The sequence below is a fragment of the Acomys minous genome, assembly GCF_964271855.1.
Source record: "Acomys minous genome assembly, chromosome: 16".
Classification (NCBI taxonomy): Eukaryota; Metazoa; Chordata; class Mammalia; order Rodentia; family Muridae; genus Acomys; species Acomys minous.
The window spans coordinates 3421923-3444024 of NC_140498.1; the positions used below are offsets into that span (position 1 = coordinate 3421923).

A 22102-nucleotide genomic window follows, 5' to 3' on the forward strand; every position below is an offset into this window, starting at 1 on the left:
GCTGGCCTCAAATTCACGGAGATCCCTGTCTCTGTGCTGGAACTAAAGGCGTGGGCCACCGTGCTTGGCCTATGTGGCTGTTTTTCATATTCCCATCAACAAAAGGCAAAGACACAGCACTCGTCTATCAGCTGCCATGTTGTTGGTCCCACCCTCCCGACAGGATGATTTGATGTTTACGTTGATGCTGTGTGCATCATTCTTTGTTTTGTTTTTTCAAGACAGGGTTTCTCTGTGTAGCCTTGGCTGTCCTGGACTTGCTTTGTAGACCAGGCTGGCCTCGAACTCGCAGAGATCCTCCTGCCTCTGCCTCCTGAGTGCTGGGATTAAAGGCGTGCGCCACCATGCCCAGCTGCCGTGTGCATCATTCTGCCGTGTGCATCATTCTATGACGGTCGGCTGCTCTTCTCTGAGCTATGCAGACAGTGCTAAGGGTAATGAAGGTGATAATGTTCCTTTCCTTGTTTTATTTATTTATTTTTTGCTCCTGGACTTGATAGTTGCCTCAGATTTTTTGTTTTGTTTTGATTGATTGATTGATTGATTGATTTATGTGTGTGGTCAGAAGACCCATTGAAGAATTCTCCGGCCGCCTGCCTGGAGGGTATGAGACGCTGTCAGCTGTCAGCATTCTGGGAGGCTGCTTAGGGCAGGGGCCGAGGCAGGGAGGACTGGGAGGAGTTCTTTCTCCCCACGCACCCCCTTTCTCTTTACAGTGGAGTGACTTAGCTGCTCCTTCCGGTTCCTCCTGTTTCTCCTGTTGGGGCAGGAGTGAGGCAATGCTTTGGTTTGCCTCCCTGGACTGTGAAGTCTGCGTCTAAATGCTCTGGAAACACACTCCCCTGAGTACATCTTCCTGTTTGTAGCCCATTCTGCATGCTGTCCGGAGCAGCTAGGACCTCTATTGTTCGAGCCTTTCTGGAGTTCAGACGCACAGAGCACCGCTCTCGGTGCTGGGCGTCAAGCTTCGGGCCTCCTCTGAGCGCCGCACGGCTGCCACTTCTTTCACATGGTTTTAGGCTTGCAAGCCTATTCGTGGACTTCTCTGGTGTGTGTGGTGTTATGTGTAGTGGAAGTGATGGTGTGTTGGAAGTGATGGTGTGTTGGAAGTGATGGTGTGTTGGTGTGTGCACCCATTCTGTCATGGTAGCCGGAGTGCATGCTGGGAGGGACAGTCTTCTCACAATTTTACCAGCAATTGGTGTCACTATTTGTTTTAGAATTTGGAAGTCTAATAAAACGTGAAACATAATCCTTATTTTAATTAAAAAATTGATTGATTTTGTGCTAGAGAAGGAATCAGAGCCTTTTTTTATTTTTATTTTTTATTTTATTATTATTATTATTATTATTTTGTCTTTTTTAAAATTATTATTTTTTTATTTTTTTATTAATTTATATTTTTATTTTTTATTTTATTTTATTTTTTATTTTTTAAAGATTTATTTATTTATTATGTATACAGTGCTCTGCCTGCTTGTACCCCTGCAGGCCAGAAGTGGGCATCAGATCACATTATAGATGGTTGTGAGCCACCATGTGGTTGCTGGGAATTGAACTCAGGACCTCTGGAAGAGCAGACAGTGCTCTTAACCACTGAGCCATTTCTCCAGCCCCCCTTTTTTTTTTGAGACAGGATCTCACTGTAAAGCCCTGGGTGTCTTGGAATTTGTTATGTAGACCAGGCTGGCCATGAACTCATAGAGGTTTCTTTTGCTTTGGTCTCTTGAGTGCTGGGATTAAAGGTGTTCACTGCCTGATCCAGCAAAACCGGTCTGCAGCTAGTGTATCAAGACGCCTGAGCCCCAGCCTTATTTACTCACCTGTTTATGAGACAGGGTGTCTGTTGATCTCGGCACTTGGTTGGAACACGCTCTGTGTACAGGCCGGCCCTGAGCGTACAGCACCCCTCTTGCCTCAGCCTGCTGCGAGCTGGGGTTACAGACCCGCGTCACCAGCCAGGCAGTATTTATTTTGACGCTGAGGGCTGAACCCAGGACGTCGCGGAAGCGTGCGTTCTACCGCTGAGCTGCGGTCCTGGCTTCTATTTATTCACTTCTTGTAGTTTGAACTGTAAAAATAATGACTTAACAAATAGTAATTATACTTGTTACTACACTAAAAAAGTTATTAATGACATAATGGAGGACCTTGTTATGTGTTCATTGACCACTTATGTTTCCTTATAATCACCTATTTATTTATAGTCACTAGGTTTGGTTAGTTACTAAATTGCATAGCCAGCTCTGTAAAATGCCTGTGGTTGATCTACTTTCTTTCTTTCTTTTCTCTTCCTTCCCTTTCCCCTCCTTTCATCCACACTCCCCTCCCCCCTCCCTGGGTCTCACTATGAAGCCCCAGGTGGCCTGAAATTAGCTATGCAGACCAGGTTCAAACTCAGAGAGAATTCGTTTTCCTCTGCCTCCTGAGTGGGCCACATGGCTGGCTTCCTTCCTTCTTTCTTTCTTTTTCTTTTTTGGGAGGAGCAGGAAGGGGTGTAGACAGGGTTTCTCTGTGTAGCCTACTCACTCTGTAGACCACGCTGGCCTTGAGTTCAGAGATCTGTCTGTCTGCCTGGCGTCCGAGTGCTGGGGTTGCAGGTGCGCTCTGCCACTACCCACCCCATCTCTTTAATTCTTTCTTCTTCCTTGTGCTTGCATCCAGTATCTCCTAAATGCCAGGCAAGGGCTTCCGCGCTGAGCTACATTCCCAGCCTTTTCTTGTATGTACAGACTCTGGGACCAGGCTTTAGAGAACAGCAGCACCAAACCGGGCGTGGTGGCACACGCCTTCAATCCCAGCTCTGGAGAGGCAGAGGCGGGCAGATCGCTGTGATTTTGAGGCCAGGCCGATCTACAAAAGTGAGGCCAGGACAGTCAAGGCTACACAGAGAAACCCTGTCTTGAAAAAAAAAAAACAAAACCAAAAACCAAAAATAAAAGGAAAGAAAGAAAATAGCAACTCCTAGTAACACATCTAGAGTTGTTTGTTTATTTTTCATTCCTCAGATTATGAAAATAATATGGGTTCATTGCAGAAAACAGAGAATATAAACACAGAGACAGTATCGCTTTCCCAGCACTTCTCAGCACGTACACCCCCTGCAGGCTTTCCTCCCTCTCGCTCTGTATTAATGAGAACAGAAGTGGAGCCGTTCACTTGCTAAATCATAGCATCAACGCCCGTCTGGGGCGTCATCTCCAGGGACTGTACAGCATCTCTCTCAGTTAGGGCTTCTATTGCTGTGGTGACACGACATGACCAAAAAGCAGGTGGGGGAGGAAAGGATTTACTGGGTTTAGGCTTCCATATTGTTGTTGATCGTTGGAGGAAGTCCAGACAAGAACCCAAGCGAGGCTGGAACCTGGAGGCGGGAGCTAATGCAGAGGCCATGGAGGGGAGCTAATGCAGAGGCCATGGAGGGGGGCTGATGCAGAGGCCATGGAGGGGGGCTGCTTCCTGGCAAGCTTCTCATTGCTCGGCCTGCCTTCTCTCTTTTCTTCTTTTTTGTTTTTGGGTTTTTTTTTTTTAAGGCAGCTTTTCTCTGTGTAGCAAGAGCCCTGGCTGTCCTCGAACTCTGCCTTCAGCCTGCTTTTTTTTTTATAGGACCCAGGACCACCAGCCCAGGGATGGCACCACCTATCATGAGCTGGGCCCTCCCCCATTGCTCACTAATAGAGAAGATGCCTCAGAGCTGGGTCATATGGAGGCATTTCCTCAGCTGCGTCCCCTCCCTCTCTGATGACTCTACCTCGTGGCAAGTTGACAAGCAAAACCATCCATACACATCCTATTTGTACCACTGTGACCCTTAGTCTAGCTGATTCCATATTGATGGGCACTTACTCTCTTTTTAAAGAGATTTTACTTTTTTATTTTTCATTTTTGGTTTTTTGAGACAGGGTTCCTCTGTGTAGCCCTGGCTGTCCTGGACTCACTCTGTAGACCAAGCTGGCCTGGAATTCACAGAGATCCACCTGCCTCTGCCTTCCAAGTGCTGGGATTACAGGCGTGCGCCACCACTGCCCCAGCATGGTGAGTGCTTTTAATCCCAGCACTTGGGAGGTAGAAGTAGGAGGATCTCTGTGAGTTCGAGGCCAGCCTGGTCTAAATAATGAGGCTATCTATACCCTCAAACATCCAAACCAAACCAAACCAACCAAAGAATCAAAAAACCAAAACTAACCCCCCCCCAAAAAAAAGAAGTCATAGCTCCAAACAGAGGAATCTGAGGAAAGGGACCGGTCTGTGGTTGACTGTTTGAATCCTTGGGCAGGTTGCTCGGAGCCTCAGTGTTGCTATTGGTCTGATGATTCCCACGTCCCCTTGTATTTCTCAAGTTCTCTGAAAATCAACCTTGTGATAGTACCCTCTTCTGACACCAGGTCTCTTCATCTGTAAAGTGGGGCTGTTGCTCGGTACTTCACCGGCTTGGTGTGTGCTCACGTCTAATGCACCTCTCACAGGGTCTGATCCATAGCAAGGACCCAGTACATGAAAGTTATTTTTATCACACGCTGAGTGTTATGTAAGGCAAGGCTAATGATGTCATCCCATACTGTTTATAGAAAGAACTCTGTCTCCTCAAAAGTGGTTTCAAAGTTCAAGCTGCAGCTGGGAGAGACGCCAAGGGGCAGAGAACAAAGTCACCGCTGGCCACTGACCTCCCTCGCTGGCTTAGTCTGCCCTAGGATCTGGCTGCTGTCCAGATGTGGGTCAAGCAAACAGGCTACTGTCGAACACAGATAAGTCAGATGCTCAGATATAGGTCGGCAGGGGAAACAATAGGAAACCCCACTCCTGGAATAGAAGACAAAGCTCTGGGTACCCGTGAGAGCAACAACAGGGAAGTGAGCCAGGGCGTATCTGAATCGAGATGCCTGGGCTGCTCATCAGAGAAGCCGATGTGCTTTCAAGTTGTGACTAATAACTACCGGCACGGGAGGGGGTGGCTGAGGTTTCGCTGGTGTGCATTCTCGGACGTACTAATTTTTATTTTCTGTAAAACCAGGAAGTTGGGTTCTATCCATAGTCCCTGGAGGATGCTCTCGGTCCTCCTGGTGGCATGTGAGGTGCTTTAGATGCCAGGGAGATGAGCCTTTGAAATCTTGATAGTTTTTCTTTCCTCAGGCCAGGGGGATATGATTGTTGTCAGTTTCGCTTCACTGATGCCGCAGCCTGGGGCGAGGCAAAGGTGGGATTCAAGTTCGCTTTTAGACAGGCGAGTTAATTTAGAGATGACAGGCAGAAATGGCAAAGATCCTACAGGTGATCGGATGGGGATGTCAGACGATGGGAGGTAGAATAATAACTCCTCGAAGATGTCGACGCCCCAGGTCTCAGGCTTGTATGCTGTTGTGTACATCAAAGGGGACTTGGTTATACTAATTGGATATACAGAACCGGAATAGTCCAAAGATCCTTAGAGGAAGGCTGTTGGGGATCCATATCGGCAATGATGGAAGTACCCCGAGCCTATCCAGGGGCTTCTAGAAACCAGGAGAGCACTGGGCGTGGTGGTGCACACCTTTAATCCCAGCACTCGGGAGGCAGAGGCAGGTGGATGGCCTTGAGTTGGAGGCCAGCCTGGTCTACAAAGTGAGTCTAGGATAGCCAAGGCTACACAGAGAGACCCTGATTCAAGAGAGAGAGAGAGGGAGAGAGAGAGGGGGGGGGGGAAGGGAGCGCCACGGATCTGATTCTCCCGCTGGAGCTTCAGAAAGAGCCAATACCTTGATTTCATAGCTCTGTGAGCCTCAGTTAGAGTCTTGGACTTCTAGAAGTGTAGGAGAATAAATGTGCGTGGGTTGAAGCCACTCAGATTGAGGTCATCTGTTACCATAGCCACAGGAAATGAATACACTGGGTGTTAGAGGGCCTTAAAAGTGATACATTCGCAAGCCCAGCATTTCCCTAGGGCAGAGGAATGGGCATTAGCCACCTAGGCTACGGGGCTAGGAGGAGGCTGGCCCAGTCATGCCTGGCAGTCTGGTCAAAAGTAGGGCGGGCCCTTATTCCTGCAAGGAGAACGCTTGGATAAGTGACATAATGGGCCCTGACTCACGGACACCGTCCAATCCATAGACAGAGACACTGAGGCCCAGAAATGGGAAGTGACCTGAGCAAAGTCACTAGCAATAGAGCTGGTTAGGCCAGAATGAAAAAAAGGCTCCACTCCTCAGGCAGGGGTAAGGAGCTAACCCTGCAGAGACACGCCTGGGTTCCCACAGGAGGGGGCGGAGCCCTGGTAAGGGGTGGGGCCTACAACTCTGGCTGGGGGCGGAGCCCTGGTTAGGGGTGGGACTTACACCTCTGGCTGTGGGTGGATCTTTGGTCACCTCTGGGAGTATGGGCCGCTGGTTCTCACGCCACTCCCTCTGCTATCTTTTAATCAGGGTTTTACTAGCCGTTCTGTTAACACACGATCTTTAGAAAATAGTTGAAGCAGTGACATGCGGGGGCGAAGGGGAGGGCAGGGTTCCTCTGTGCGCTCCTCCTCAATTCCACCCGAGTCTGAGGTGCGGTATGGCTTTCCGCTCTTGGCCTGTTGCCCTCTGCAGAGACACGTAGTTTCATTTTATGGATGGACCTGCTTATGCAGCGAGCAGGAAACCTGGCACGTTTCATTTCTGTAGCTCCCCAGAAGGAGTCGAAGTTGGTTGCTGCGGTGTGAACACTCCTGAATAAAGCCAGATTCCTAGCTCTGAGCAGAGAACGGTGTACATATAATGCTTTAATCCCAGAACTGGGGAGGTAGAGGCAGGCAGATCTCTTTGAGTTTCAGCATAGCTTGGTCTACATAGCTGAGACCCTATCTCAAAAATAAAACAAAACAAAAAACCCCTGAGATTGTGGGGTAGAAAAGATACATCTTTAGACTGAGCATATGTAATTACATACATATGAGGTGATAAGCTACACACACACACACACACACACACACACACACACACACACACACCAGGTTGGGAGCCGAGGCAGAAGACAGTGAATCCTTATGAACTAAGCAGCAGAGCTGGGAATCTTCCCAGTGAATCTTCGGCACATGAAAGGCCCGGCCACTCTTGTACCTGCTGCAGTCACCGCCTCAAAGGCTGCAGGTCGGCTTGTTTGTTTTGCTTTGTTGGTGAGACAGGGACTTGGCTGCCTGTCCAGTCTTTATGCCTCAGCCCGCTGACTGCAGCGATTACAAGAGTGAGCCAGCAGCGCCTGGCTCAAAGGCTGCGTTAGAAAGCAGCCCTAAATACCTTAGTTTAGAGATGGCGCAGAGGTTAAGAGCACTGCTTGTCCTTCTAGACGTCCTGAGTTCAATTCCCAGCAACCACATGGTGGCTCACCACCATCTATAATGAGATCTGGTGCCTTCTCCTGGTGTACATGCAGGCAAAATGTAATAAATAAATTTTTAAAAAACCTGGGAAGAATGTGGAGGAAATGGGTATACTTTAAGTTTAGATGCAGCAGTGCTGAACAAGAATGAGAAAGTTACACACTTAATACATGTTTGGTCAAAATGCAGAAAGAAAGGAAGGAGGAGGGGGCTGTGCTCCTGGTCACACTGGAGAGATTTTCACTATTAATAGTCTCCTGTGACATCGTTGTTATTAACATATTATTCAGCATGGCGATCACATGATTCCACTTCACCAGTGTTGAGTCTACGTTCTCTCCTTTCACTAAACACTTTTTTTTTTGAGGCAAGGTTTCTCTGTATAGTCCTGGCTGTCCTAGACTCGCTTTGTAGACCAGGCTGGCCTCAAAGTCACAGAGATCCGCCTGCCTCTGCCTCCCGGGTGCAGGGATTAAAGGAGTGTGCCTGGCTTTCACTAAACATTTTTATGTGTATGAATGTTTCGCCTACATGTATGTATGTCTGTGAAGCTCGGGGAGGTCAGAAGGGCCCACTGGGTTCCCTGGAACTGGAGTTACGTCCGGGTGGTTGTGAGCCAGCATGTGGGTGTTAGGGAACTGAACCCGGGCCTCTTACCAGAGCAGCTAGGGCTCTTGAGTGCTGAGTCATTTCTTCAACCCTTGCCAACTGTTGTTGCTCACTTTTTTTTTTTTTTTTTTTGGTCTTTTGAGACAGGGTTTCTCTGTGTAGCCCTGGCTGTCCTGAACTCACTCTGTAGACCAGGCTGGCCTCGAATTCACAGCGATCCGCCTGCCTCTGCCTCCCAAGTGCTGGGATTAAAGGCGTGCGCCACCACACCTGGCCCTGTTGCTCACTTTCTGTTGTTTTTTATCAGAACTCTAAATTATGAAAATAGTTTAGCAAAAGAAAGAAAAAAGGTAGAGTAGCAGACGAGAGCTGCAGGGATGGGGTGGGTTTTGAAAATATCCCCGAAGGCTTTGTGTTCACTCCACAAACACTGAGTGCTGAAACCAGACACTGGGACTAGAGGTGAAAATCGAGGCTGTGGCCCCAATGTTGTCTTTATTAAATGCAAAACAGTGAAAAAAAAACCTGATTATTCTCATCAATAAATATCACTGCCTGACATACTAATAGGACTCTGGCACTTTCTGTTCCCCTTCTTTCTTTTCATTGTTAGAAAACCTTGGATTGGGGGGAGGGCTGGAGAGATGGCTTAGAGGTTAAGAGCACTGGCTGCTCTTCCAGAGGTCCTGAGTTCAATCCCCAGCACTTACATGGCAGCTCACAACTCTCTGTAACTCCAGTTCCATGGGATCCAACACCCTCACACAGACGTACATGTCGGCAAAATATCAATGCATAGAAAGAAAGGGAGAAAAGAATGAAGAAAGAAAGCAAGCCTGCAGGGAGCTGGGCATGCTTACAATCCCAAAATAAAAACAGAAAACTTCCAGGAAGGGTTTCTTCACTTCTTTTGTTAGTTGCTTTTTCCTGGGGCTAAAAAGAGTGCTAGGCACCCGATAAGTATTTGTTAAATGGCTGAAGACATAATCTTTGGGTGCCGGTAACTGACCCAGTGGCTTTGCAGTAGTGGGAATCAGGCTGAGGCTGTGATAGGATCAGCTCAGGCTGGTCAGATGCATTCCATTTCTTCTCAGCCCTGTCATGGCAGTCTTGGTTGAGAGCGGGCAGGAGGCAGGTGCCCGCCCTGTCTGTGTAAGGTATGTGAACAGGTATCGTTTCGCCCTCCTGGGACAGTCACGGTGTTTATGTAAGTGCGATGTCAACAGCTCTTGGCGTTGCCAGGTGTTAACCAAATTAGCGACGAACAGTGTTGGCGACTCTTTCTTGGGCAGCTGCCACTCTCAGGTTTAGACCATGGTTGGGAGCAGGGCTAAGCTTGAAGACTGAAGTTTGGGAGACTGCAGGCTCCGCAGCCAGGAAGACCACACAGTTCCACGCTGGGAAGAAGTCCAAAGCCAGGTAGGTCGCTGGGGAAGAAGTCGGGACAGACTCCATCCAGCAGCTGATGGACGAGAGGGGGCGAGAGCTAGGTAGTCCATCGGGTTCTGCCAGGAGAAGGAATTCTCCTGAGACCTTAGTTTCTGCTCAGGGATAAGGAAGAAGGCTCTTCCCTTCCGGGGACTGGCCGTCAGGGCAGGCTGTCCAGAAAGGTCTACTGCACTCCCGACCTAATGCTCTCCCTTTTTCTTACCTCCAAGAGCCACCATTTAGCAAGTGACACTGGCAGACTTGCAAGGGGTGGACCCTCTTGACAAAAGGTCCAAGGGCCAGAAGCACATGCTGTTCTCCATCAGGAACAGAGGGAAGGGAAAACGGGAAGGTGGTTTGGAGCCTAAAACAGTGAATTCGGAGTCCAGTGACATGTGACGGTAGCCACAGCCACTCGGGAAGCTCGGGTTTCCTAAACATTGTTTTCTTTTTAGATTTATTGATTTTATTTTATGTACATGGGTGTTTTGCCTGCATGCCCTTGGAAGTAAGGAGGTGGGGCAGAGACCTCACTATGTTGGCCAACAATACTGCTTCTTGGCTTCCTGAGTAGCTGGGACCAGGCAGGCTGCACTACCATATCAGGCTTAGAAGTGGGCATTTGACTTAACTGTCATTCATAATCCTGCAAGAGGAAATACATTGTCTGGTCAAAGGCTCTGGCATTCTGTAGGTCATCACCCGTCCAGCCATGTTGCCTAGGTGACCATTGCATGCCAGGAACTATGATGAAAAAGTATGATATTTTATCTAAGACATGTGCATATATTTTTGATTAATTTTACATACCTTTGGTATCTTTTTGCTTAAGGGATAGATACAGTGTCACTGATCTTAACAACTTAATGAAAGAAGGAAAAAAAATCCCATGGACACCCTGTCCTGTTTTTGCTCAGAAAGCAGGCTTTTTGAGGTAGAGTTTTATTCTTATGGCCTTGAACTCACAGCAATCTTTTTGTCTTAGCCTCTCAAGCCTACAGGCAAAATCGCCATGCCTGGCTGGCAGCACTCTCTGTCTCTCTTTGTCCATTGTCCTCTCTCTGTGGCTTATTAGCTGTCTTCTCCATTCCAATCTAAACTCCATGGGTGGGGTCGGGTTAGGTGTGCTTTAAAATTATGATAGGACCTCCAAAGAGTGCCTCGGACACAGCAAACACCAAACTCATAGGATATGATTGGCAGGCGTTTCTTCTCTGTATAAAACCATTTCTTTCTTCTTTTTTTTTTTTTTGGTTTTTGAGACAGGGTTTCTCTGTGTAGCCTTGGCTGTCCTGGACTCACTTTGTAGACCAGGCTGGCCTCGAACTCACAGCGATCTGCCTGCCTCTGCCTCCCGAGTGCTGGGATTAAAGGCGTGCGCCACCATGCCCGGCTTCTAGGCTGTTTTTGAACTCCCGAGGTATCCTTACAGCCGAAGATGACCTCACATTTCTGATCTTCCGCACGCATCACCATAGCCTGGTTATACGGTGCTGGTGATGTAGCACAGGCATCCTTCCTGCTAGGTGTCACCCTGCTTGCTAATAGAGATACACCCGCAGCTCCAGCGTTCTAGCTTTTAACAGCAGAAAACTAATATTACAGCTGGGTGGTGGTGGTGGCGCATGCCTGTAATCCCAGCACTTGGGAGGCAGAGGCAGGCAGATCCCTGTGAGTTCGAGGCCAGCCTGGTCTACAAAGTGAGTCCAGGACAGCCAGGGCTATACAGAGAAAGCCTGTCTTGAAACAACAACAACAACAACAACAGCAACAACAACAACAAACAGCATTTGGGAGGCAGAGGCAGGCGGATCGCTGTGAGTTCAAGGCCAGCCTGGTCTACAAAGCACGTCCAGGACCTCCAAGATAACATAGAGACCCTATCTTGAACCCCCCACCCAAAACAAAAACAAAAACAAAAAACCAATGCAAACACCTGCACTCCATTCCCTGGCAAATCCATCTCCTCCAAATAATATTAATATTGTCTTTTTTTTTTCTTCTGTTTTTGAGACACGGTCTTTACATAGTCCTGGCTATCCTGGAACTCACTGTGTAGACCAGGCTGGCTTCCAACTCACAGAGATCTGCCTGCCTCTGTTTCCTGAGTACTGGGATTAAAGGCATCAGCTATTCCAGGTCTATATTATTGTGGTCTTAAATGACACCAGAATTGGTGCTAAGTATTAGGTTTAAAATTAGAATGAAAGAGAAGGCCTAATTTATGACCTGAACCCCAGTTCCTCTGTAACCTGGCATCAGTCCACTGAAAATCTCGATTTGTGTTAGTTTTCAGCATTTGGAACATTTCCCAGAAGGTTCTGCTAGCCCTTAGAACTATAACTACCTAATCACCAAGTCATTCTTTTCTTTTCTTTTCGAGACAGAGTTTCTCTATGTAGCCTTGGCTGTCCTGGACGTTGTAGACTAGGCTGGCCTCGAACTCACAGAGATAAACCTACTTCTGCCTCCCGAGTGCTGGGATTAAAGGCATGCGCCACCCCACCCAGCTTTTATTTTTCACTAAGGCATATTAGCTGAGTGTTTGCTAAGTGCCTGGTGCTGTGGGGGTGTTACAACGAGCATGCCCTTGTCAAGGTAGGCTTTTGGGGAAGGGTTGGATGCCTTCATGGCTGAAAGGCCATGTTTTAAACTTTTATTTTTAGTATTTATTATTGTTATTTTTAATTTATTTTTTGAGTCAGGGTCTCCCTGTGTAGTCTTGACTGGCCTGGAAGCCCAGGCTGGCTTATGCCTCCTGGGTGATGGGATTGAAGGCATGTCCCACCATGCCTGGCAATATTTATTTAAAATAATTTTTATATGTGTGTGCATGTGCATACCGTGTGTGTGTGTGTGTGTGTGTGTGTGTGTGTGTGCTTGAGGAGGTCAGAAGAGGGTGCTGGATCCCATAGAACTGGAGTTAAAGGCAGTTGTGAGACACCTGATGTGGATGCTGAGAACAGAACTCGGGTACTCTGGAAGGGCAGCAAGTGTGCGCTTCACTGGTGAGCCAGCCCTCAAGCCCACATTTATTGTTTGTTTGTTTGTTTGTTTGTTTAGTGTAACGTTGTCATGGCACATATGTTGGGGCCAGAGGACAACTGGAGAAGTTAGCTTTTTCCTTCTAGCACGTGGAACCCATGGGGCGAAGTCAGGTGGTCATACTCCGTAGGCTAGCAACTTTACTGGCTCAGTTATCTTGTTGGCTCCCAAAGGCAGTGCCTGTAAGTTTTCTCGTAACTACGTGCCCGTCTCTGTGTGCTTTGAGTATCAGGGAAGGCTTCCTGGAGGAAGCAGCTTGTGAATGAGACTAAAGCTGGGAGAGAGAAAGGTGGTAGACGCAGCCTCAGAAGCAGTCACAGGACACAAGGCCGAGAGTGGATATGGGTGGTCTTTGAGAGGAAGGGACCTGTCCGTGTGTGTGTGTGTGTGTGTGTGTGTGTGTGTGTGTGTGTGAGAGAGAGAGATTCTGTTCTACTGCTGTGAAGAGACACCATAACCAAGGCAATTTATTATTTATTTATTTTTTTATTTTTTCGAGACAGAGTTTCTCTGTGTAGCCTTGGCCATCCTGGACTCACTTTGTAGACCAGGCTGGCCTCGAACTCATAGTGGTCTGCCTGCTTCTGCCTCCCGAGTGCTGGGATTAAAGGCATGCGCCACCACGCCCGGCTACCAAGGCAATTTATAGAAGGGGGCTTGCTTATGCTTTCAGAGGGTTAGTCTCTGATTATCATGGGGGGAAGCATGACTCAGTCAGCCATGGCTCCGGAGCGGCAGCTGAGTGCTTACATCCCGGTCCACAGGCATGGACAGAGAGAAAGAAGAAGGTTGAGTCTGGCGAGGGCTTTTGAAACCTCGAGGCCTACCCATGGTGACACACCTCCTAATCCTTCCTAGACAGTCCACCAACTGGGGAGCAACCACTAAACGTGTGAGGCGGGGGACACAGTGGACCGACTGGTTAGCTGCACGCAGGTGAGCTGCAGCATGCAGGCTGCCAGGGAGGGCTGGAGCTGCTCCCTGGGCTCTCATCACCAGACTACAGTTTATCCCTTCATGGTGAAAGCAGCAAGGAGACGAATCAAGTTTTGAAGTAGGAATGCGCTGTCTACAGTGGGTTTTAGTGAGGTTATTCTGATAGCTATGTGGAGACTGCGAGGGTGGAGCAAGAGGCATTCAAGGGGAGGAAAGTGTGAGGGGAGGCGCAGGTGACTAGGGAGCTTCGGAAAGTTGCTGGAGGGTGGTGATCAAATGGGTGAATTGTAAGCCAGTGCGGGGTGGGGTGGGGTGGGGTGGGGGGGTGAGAGGGTCATTAAGGGAGATGTGAAGGCTTTGAGCTTCAGTGACTGTAGGAACACAGCACAGCTGATAAAGGTAAATCATTCTAGACATTTCCGTTGAAGCCAAAGGAGGATCTTTGGGGGTTTAGGCATGTGAGACATGAGGTGGACCTGAGGCAGATCATTAACAACCAGCCCGCGGTGAGTATTCCTCAGTCAGCCTCATCTCTACCCTTAAGGATTAGCAAAAAACACACCGACTAAAGGAGAATAACAATTAGACTGAATGAAGTATTGTGTGTGTGTGTGTGTGTGCTTTGTTTTTTAAGTCAGGGTGTTCTTATGTAGTGGTTTAGGCTGGCCTGGACTTTCCCAGGATCACAGGCGTGCGCCAGCATACCCAGTGAGCCTTTGATTCTGAGGTGTCTTATTTTCCCTCCAATTCATTAGTTAAATATGTTCCTTCTCCTCAGATTTTCTGTAGCACGTTTCTATGCACCGTATTACTGTGCTGGCTAATCTTAAGTCAATTTGATACACACACTAGAGTTATCGAAAGAACGGAGCCTCAATTGAGTAAAAGGCTTCCATGAGATCCAGCTGTAAGGAATTTTCTTAATTAGTGACTGATGGGGGGTGGGGGTGGGGGAAGGAGGGCCCAGTCCATTATGGGTGGTGCCATCCCTGGGCTGGTGGTCCTGGGTTCTATAAGAAAGCAGGCTGAGCAAACCATGGGAAGCCAGCCAGTGAGCAGCGCCCTCCCACGGCCTTTGAGTGTGTGATTTGCTAAAGTCTGGCATTTAAGCTGGAGTTTGGACCGGATCTCTCCTCCGGTAGCTGAACACCCTCTGCCCATTTGGCGGGCTGATCTTGATCTGTTTCTTGCATTTTGGGTTTTGCAGCAGGGAGGATGTTGGCCGGGTGGGGGCGGGGGCGTTGTATTTTCTCAGAGACTGTGACGTTCAGCTTCTGGTTCAGCGCCAGAAGGAGCTTGTACGGGAACCTATGCAAACTGCGCTGGGACGCTTTGTCAGGGCAAAGAGTCCTCACCTTTGCTTCCCTTACAAAGCTGGTTTTATGACTTGTGCTTCCTTTGGAGACTGTCGTCTTGTCACTTTATTTCCCATGGATTTGGCACGAGGGAAGGAGGTGGGGCGCTCTGCTGACTCTTATCTTGTTGGAGGCCCTGGGCTAACGAGGAGGATCAGAGTCTGGCTTTTGGCTTCTGAGGGCTCTGCCAAGCTAAGCCCATTCATCAAGATGGGGACCGGGATGACGAGCTAATATTGACAAACACCAGTCTTAGGGCCAGAGCAAATGGGAGGGCCAGACGCCTGAGAGATGATGTCAATGTTTTCCTAAGGGCCTGGTCTGCCATTAGGTGACTCAGTGTGTTTCTTAGCACCTCAGCCAGGAGGCAGGACAGAAGCTGCAGCCTTTTATTTTTTATTTTTTCCTCTTCGGGTGGGTCTGTTCCTGTGTTGGCACCGGTCTATAGGAAAGACTTCATTAATCATTTCCTTGTCTGAGATCTGATTAGATGGAGCACCGCAGCTCCAGGGAGGGAAGCAGAGCTCCAGTCTGAGTTTCAAAGCTGTGGGAGCAAACCTGTTTGAGTTTTAGGTTACAACACTGAAAACAGAGCTAATGACAGAGGCAGGTGGCTCTCAGTGAGTTTGAGGCCAGCCTCGTCTACAAAGCGAGTCCAGGACAGCCAGGGTTACACAGAGAAAGTCTGTCTCAAACCAAACCAAACCAAACCAAAAACAAACAAAAAATCAACCAAACAATCACAAAACCAAACCCAAAGCAAAACAAAACGGAGGTGATGATTCCAACCTCATGGACTGCTGAGGGTTAAAGGGTAGTGTATGGACCGCACTTAGCATCGCCCAGGAAATGGTGTCATGTTTCCTTCTTGTCACCGAGGCAGTGGGTGATAGTGTATAGCTGGAATTCTTGCTGTAGTCCAGTCACCTTGGGCAACTTCATTTTGCTGTTTCTTACTTGTACAATGCGAAGGACACGGAGTTACTGTGACAATGCAACACCTTTCAGTGTAACAATCCACACAGTGAATTAATACTCTTAAAAACAAAACAAAACAACAAAACGCTCTATCTTTCACAATGTAGTTCAAGGCACCTTTAGACCCTGTTAAATCTTCTGCTCGTCATCGATTTGGGTTCTCCTTAGAGATCCATCACGCACCGTTTTTGTTGTATTTATAGTCACCTCTCTCAAAAGCATAAGTGGCTTCTTGTCTCCAAACCTTAAAACCAATCCCAAGAGCCCCGAGCTTAGAATAACACTGAGCATGAGACAGCGAAAGTTCCTAAAATTGTTCCCCAAATGCCTTTTTCCGTTTAAGTTTCTACTCCCAGGACAGTTGCGCATTTTTCCTGTCTCCTTTTTGAGCTAGTCCTCCTTTACTGTAGCTTCCCTTCTTCTCCGGGGGAACTACTCTCGCCAACAGCACAGCTTGTGGACACCGCAGCGGGCCAAAACTCACCCGATGCGCGCGTGTGTGGGGGGGGAACAAACGCGGGGGGCGCCTGCACAGGACGGAGGCGCCGGCCTGACGTCAGCACGTAGGGCCTGGGTTGGCTCCGTGGGACTCTTGCCTCCCCCCCACCCCCGCCTCGCCTGCTTCTGCGCATGCTCCGGACTCCGCCCCTGTGCGTCACAGAATGGCCTCCGACTCCCAGGGAGCCCCTGACGTGTCGGGGAGGAGCCCGGCGCTGGGGTACGCGGAGTGGAGCTCAGGGCTGCGGAAGGGAGCAGAGCTGAGCGGCTGGGCGGGCCTGGCCAGGCCAGCGGAGCGGAGACGTCGGCCGAGCGGCGGCGAACATGCGCTTTTGACACATTGGCGGTGAGCTCCTGCGCCAGGCAGCCCCGGGGGTCGAGCCGGGCGGGCGGCGCCGAGGCCTGCCCCTGGGGAGCCCGCCTGACCGCCGGGCTGGGTCTCAGGCCCCGCCGGGCCAGGCCGGGCTTGGGTTCGGGGGTTCGGGGGTTCGGGGCGGGGGTGGTTGGCCCGTACGGGGACAAGTGTTCCAACCGCTCTAACTGTCCCCTCCTCACAGTCGGAGGTGTGGCCCGCCCGGGGCACCTGCAAGGGAGCGAGTCCCGGGCTTCCAGGGGAGGGACGGAGGCCGGGACGTGGCACAGGGGACCGAGGCGCTGACGGCTCGGTTGGGGTGGCAGTGGCGCGCCCAGCTTCTCGCTCCACCCACCCTGGCTTCCCTCTTGCTGCCAGGATGCTTGGGAGCAAGGCAGGGTTTTGGTTTCCCAGCGCCCCTTAGGTCGGAGGCGAGAGCGGGAGCAGCCCTCGCTGGCAGCGACCGGCAGTCTCGTGACTTGCCTGCCCCGAACTGCTGCTAATCACCCGCTTTGGACTTTGGGGAAAGTCTCACCCACCGGCTCCGGTTGCTTGGGCTCGCTTCTTACTTTTTCCTCTGGGAAACGATGAAGTGACTAATTTCCTGAAGTTTAAGGCGAGCGAGGGTTCTTCTGTTCATTATCACAGCCCACTCCTGTAGCGTTTGCAAACATTTCAGAGCATTTGTGGTTTGCACTTGGGACGGATTCTGTAAGCCACTTTTTGCTGGATAGGGGAAATTGAGCCCAGGTGCAGAGGGGCAATTAAATGATTTTTATTTGAGTTCCACCGACTGCGTGAGAAGCTTAGCTTGGATCAGAATTTGCCTTTCTAGCCCCAGGGACCTGGTTTCTGTTTTCATGAGATTTTTATACCTTTTTGAGCCAGAAAAAGGGCCGAACATTGGATACGTCAAAGGTAATACCAGAAGTTAGTAGATGACTTATTTTTGAGTGAATTGTCCAGAAAACCATTCAGTTATTAGGAAAAAAAATGTAACCCTGAAGCTTGCTCGTGAGTGGCTGGACATTAGTCTGAAAATTATGTTGCTTTCACTGGACTTAAGAGATAGGGCAGTGTCTGCCAAATCAGAAAGTTGATAGGGCAGACTCAGCACTAAGCCCATGAGTCAGGAGAAGCCAGAGTACACCCAGCTGGGGGTATCTGTTCTGTAATGTTGCTGAACTCTTTATGTAAACCGGGAACGCATAAAGAACAAAGAAAACCTTTAGTTCCCGTGAGATATGGACCTAATCTCAGAAGTTGCTAAATCTGCAGTGGCTTTGTTTTGATTTAGATAAATTGGAGATGGGTGCAGAGCATTTGAAACCAAAATAGACCTGGATATGTTTTCGTGAAACCAACAAAACTTACTTTCGTTTGTATTTTAGACCATGATAAAATAAACTTGAGGACTGAAGACTAAAGTTAAAATTACTGCCGGGCGTGGTGGCACACGCCTTTAATCCCAGCACTCGGGAGGCAGAGGCAGGCGGATCGCTGTGAGTTCAAGGCCAGCCTGGTCTACAGAGTCCAGGACAGCCAAGGCTACACAGAGAAACCCTGCCTTGAAAAACCAAAACCAACCAACCAAACAAAAAACTACTTCAGGTTCAAGTTTCTAGACACTTCATAAGGAGAAAAGATTTGATAGGGCCTACTTCACTCTGCATATATGTTTAATATCTTTTATGTAAAATTAATTTTCTTAATACTGCACAGAGTATCTTTGCCTCTAAGGTGTGCTGGATAGGCTGGTTAAAATCCAGTGGAGGGAGTTGTTTGTTGTGCCGCATCTGAAGATCATATAGAGTGTGATCATGTCTGATGCAAAAGCTGTAATTTTGAGACTCACACTCGGAATGAGACGTAGTATTAGGGAATGTTGAGAGGAGCGGAGAGGGCTTGTCTGCCTACACTGCAGCTTTACAAGATGTGGATGTGCCATTTGAGCACTTTTTTAAAGCAGTGAAAAATTTAACATTGGCTAACTTTCTGTAGCTTTAACTTTCTCCACTTACATAATCTAAATGACAGTGAACACACACTCCAGTGTAATCCAAGGCAAACTCTACGTACGCATGCACACGTAGGCACACAGACACGCACGCAGACACGCATACACACGCAGGCACACGGCACGCATGCATGCACACAGTCTGTGCAGTCTCTGAAGCAGGTTGGGGTCATCTGCAGTGGTAGCACATTTCCTTATTTATGAACAACCTGATTTTCAGAAGGATAAAGTGGAGGAATAGGTTTAGTGGGATAAAGCTGCGTCTGCCAGGCAGGAAGCAACAGAGACAAAGCGGTGACTGTGACTGAAGGGTTAGAACTCCTGCTTCTTTTCTTAAAATTTTGGTTTTGCGAGACAGGGTTTCTCTGTGTGTAGCCTTGGGTGTCCTGGAGCTCCCTTTGTAGACCAGGCTGGCCTCGAACTCATAGAGATCCACCTGCCTCTGCCTCCTGAGTGCTGGGATTAAAGGCATGCGCCACCACTGCCCAGGCTTCCTGCTTGTTTTTAAATCTAGCTCATAAGGTTTATTCCAGGAGAGAAGATTTTTCTTTTTGTTTTGTTTTGTTTTGTTTTGTTTTTTTGAGACAGGGTTTCTCTCTGTAGACCAGGCTGGCCTCGAACTCGCAGCGATCCGCCTGCCTCTGCCTCTGCCTCCTGAGTGCTGGGATTAAAGGTGTGCGCCACCACGCCCGGCTCCAGGAGAGAAGATTTACAGATCCTTTTGTAGTGAAATGCTTTTGAGGAATCATGTGTTTTTAAATTTGGTGGTCTGTTTGCTCTGTGGTTTAACTTTTTTCTTCTTGTGGTTGAACTTTAAAGGTCCACGGCTGGCCTGCTAGTTTCTAACAGTTGAATTAACATTTATGTTGTGTTCTCTATGTATCAGGCTCTGTTCCAAGTGCTGTACAATAATTCCTCACTTCATTTTCAAAACACAGCAGCAGGCCGTGGTGGTGCACGCCTTTAATCCCAGCACTCGGGAGGCAGAGGCAGGCGGATCGCTGTGAGTTCGAGGCCAGCCTGGTGTACAAAGTGAGTCCAGGACAGCCAAGGCTATAAAGAGAAACCCTGTCTTGAAAAACCAAACCAAACCAAACCAAAACCCAAAACAACAGTAAACCCCTCCCCCACAGCTTAATTTCCTCTTCTGTAGGTGAGAAAATGAGTCACTGAGTTGTTGAGTAGCTTGTCCAAGGTCACCCAGCGAGGCATAGTGTGACTCTAGAGTCTGGGCTTTTAAGTACTTTGTATATTGATATTGATTTTCTGGCTTATTCATTTTCTTTTTAAAACGTGTGTGTGTGTGTGTGTGTGTGTGTGTGTGTGTGTGTGTGTGTGTGTGTTGGTGGCTGCAGAGGCTAAAGAAGAGCTAGAGGTATAGTGAGTTTTAAGTTGTCCTGTGTGGTTTCTGGGACCAAATTCTAGTCGTGTGCAAGAGCGGTCAGTGCTCTCAACCAGCGGATCCTCTCCTCAGCCCCGACTCGCTCTTTTTAAAGATAGATAGATTTATTTTTGTTGTTTAATCGTGTGTCTGCGTGAGGGTGTGTTCATGTGAATGCAGGGCCCACAGAGGCAGGAGGCGTCTGACTCCTGGAGCCGGAGCTGTAAACAACTGTGAGCCACCTGATGTGGGTGCTGGGAACTGAACTTGGGCCCTTTGGAGGAACAGCAAATGCTTTTAACTGCAGAGCCATCTCTGTTCCCGTATATATATTTAAACTTTTGTTGTTTTTTTTCTTTTTTGAAAAAAAATCTGGTGTAGCCTAGGCTGGGCTTCCTACCTGCCATGTAGCCAAGGCCAGCCTTGAACTTCTGTTGCTGTTTGCTTCACCTGCTGGAGGCTGGGAGTACAGTGTGCTGCCCCACACTGCTTTGCTATGCCGGACAGGTGCTTTACCCGAGGAACAGCATCCTTAGCCTCCTCTGACTTATTGATTAAATGTTGTCAATTTGGTTTGTTTTGTATGTGTATGTGTGTGTATATATATACTTTTTTTTTTTTTTTTGAAGCAGGGTCTTGCTCTGTAGCTTCCGACTGCCGTCGAGCTGCTGTGTGAATGAAGCCGGCCTGGGGTTGTGTCGGTCCTGCTGCTTCCCTGGGTCCTCTCACCTGTCTCCAGGGCTGGGAGCACACGGGCTTGTCTTCTGGCCTCCACACACACGCACACACATTGCACGCAAATCTGTACACAAGCACTCCCTCCTCCACCTGCCCCCCCCCAACACATACACAGAAGCACGCAAAATAATATAAAAGAATATACAGCTTTAGGTAATCATTCTGGATTGTACATTTTAAAGAGCTAGAAGGATTTTGAAAACTTTCACCAGAGAGACTTGATAATTGATTGAGGAGGTATGTATGTTCAGCCTTATTTAAGTAGCATGTTGTATGTTCATACATCACACATTACATGGTGCTTTGTTAATATGTGCAACTTTTATTTTTTTTGTTTTTGTTTTTGTGTTTTTGTTTTTTTGAGACTGGGTCTCTCTGTGTAGCCTTGGCTGTCCTGGACTCGATTTGTAGACCAGGCTGGCCTTGAACGCACAGAGATCCGCCTGCCTCTGCCTCCCGAGTGCTGGGATTAAAGGTGTGCACCACCACGTCCGGCCCAATATGCACAACTTTTATGTTTTTTGTGTAACCTAAAGACATGAAGAAAGTCCATACTTGAGAACCCAAAACTGGAGGCAAATGCGCGGTGTGCAGCGTACACAGAAGTACAAACAGTGCTGCTCCCCAGGGACCGCTGCTGAGCCAAGTGCTCTTCAAAGCAGTAGCTACCACTAGGTCCCTTTATAGGGTGTGCCAGAGCCCAAGCAACAGAACCACCTCCACACAGAAAAGTGAATGGGCGAGTGAGTAAAAGTTACAGATGAAACAGATTCTAACCTTATTTGTAGAAGGATTGATTCCACATTCAAACACCATACCTTAAAATAACTATTAGAAGTCTAGGGGGCACTAGGCTCTCCCATAAGAACATTGGTCTATGGCATATATAGTCAACAATAATAGCAAATGTTGCATAGTAACAAACGTGTATAAAACTCAAGTGATAAAGTCCCTGCTGCTGAGTAAAATGTCAGTACGCAAGTGCAGCACTGGTTCAGAGACATGTAATCCAAGAGTGGTCCAAAGCTTGGCATAAGAAACGTTTAGGGAGCCAGGTGTGGTGGCGCACGCCTTTAATCCCAGCACTCAGGAGGCAGAGGCAGGCGGATCGCTGTGAGTTCGAGGTCAGCCTGGTCTACAAAGTGAGTCCAGGACAGCCAAGGCTACACAGAGAAACCCTGTCTCGAAAAACCAAACCAAACCAAACCAAAAAAACGTTTAGGGGCCTGAAATGGCTGCTGAATAGGGTAAATTATTCCCTTGGGGAAGAACAAGGCTAAGATGTTATCATCGGTGTCTACCAAGATCAGACAGGTGTAAAAATCTTCCAAATCTTGGAAGCTTGCAGCAGAGCAACGTACAAAACTTAGAGACACATTAAAGAGTGAAATTAGAAAGTTCATTGATGGCTGTAGTTAACAGATCTATCCCAGTT

General features: G+C 48.4%; 1 protein-coding gene across 11 annotated transcripts in view; it reads left to right on the forward strand.

Moving 5' to 3' along the window:
* Positions 1–22102, forward strand: part of NDEL1 (nudE neurodevelopment protein 1 like 1) — a 55899-nt gene that overhangs the window by 2408 nt on the left and 31389 nt on the right. For 7 of the 11 annotated variants that reach the window (XR_014775375.1, XR_014775376.1, XR_014775377.1 and 4 more), the window contains exon 1: positions 16329–16525. The exons of 1 other annotated variant lie outside the window; for it this stretch is intronic. Coding sequence is in view for 4 of the 10 variants with exons in the window: in XM_084761548.1 (XP_084617674.1) it covers positions 16344–16525 (182 nt within the window). In the remaining 6 variants the exon portion in view is untranslated. Of the gene's footprint in view, positions 1–9201; positions 9359–16328; positions 16526–22102 lie in introns of those variants that run through there. 3 more of the 11 variants (XM_084761547.1, XM_084761546.1, XM_084761550.1) reach the window with 2 other exon arrangements.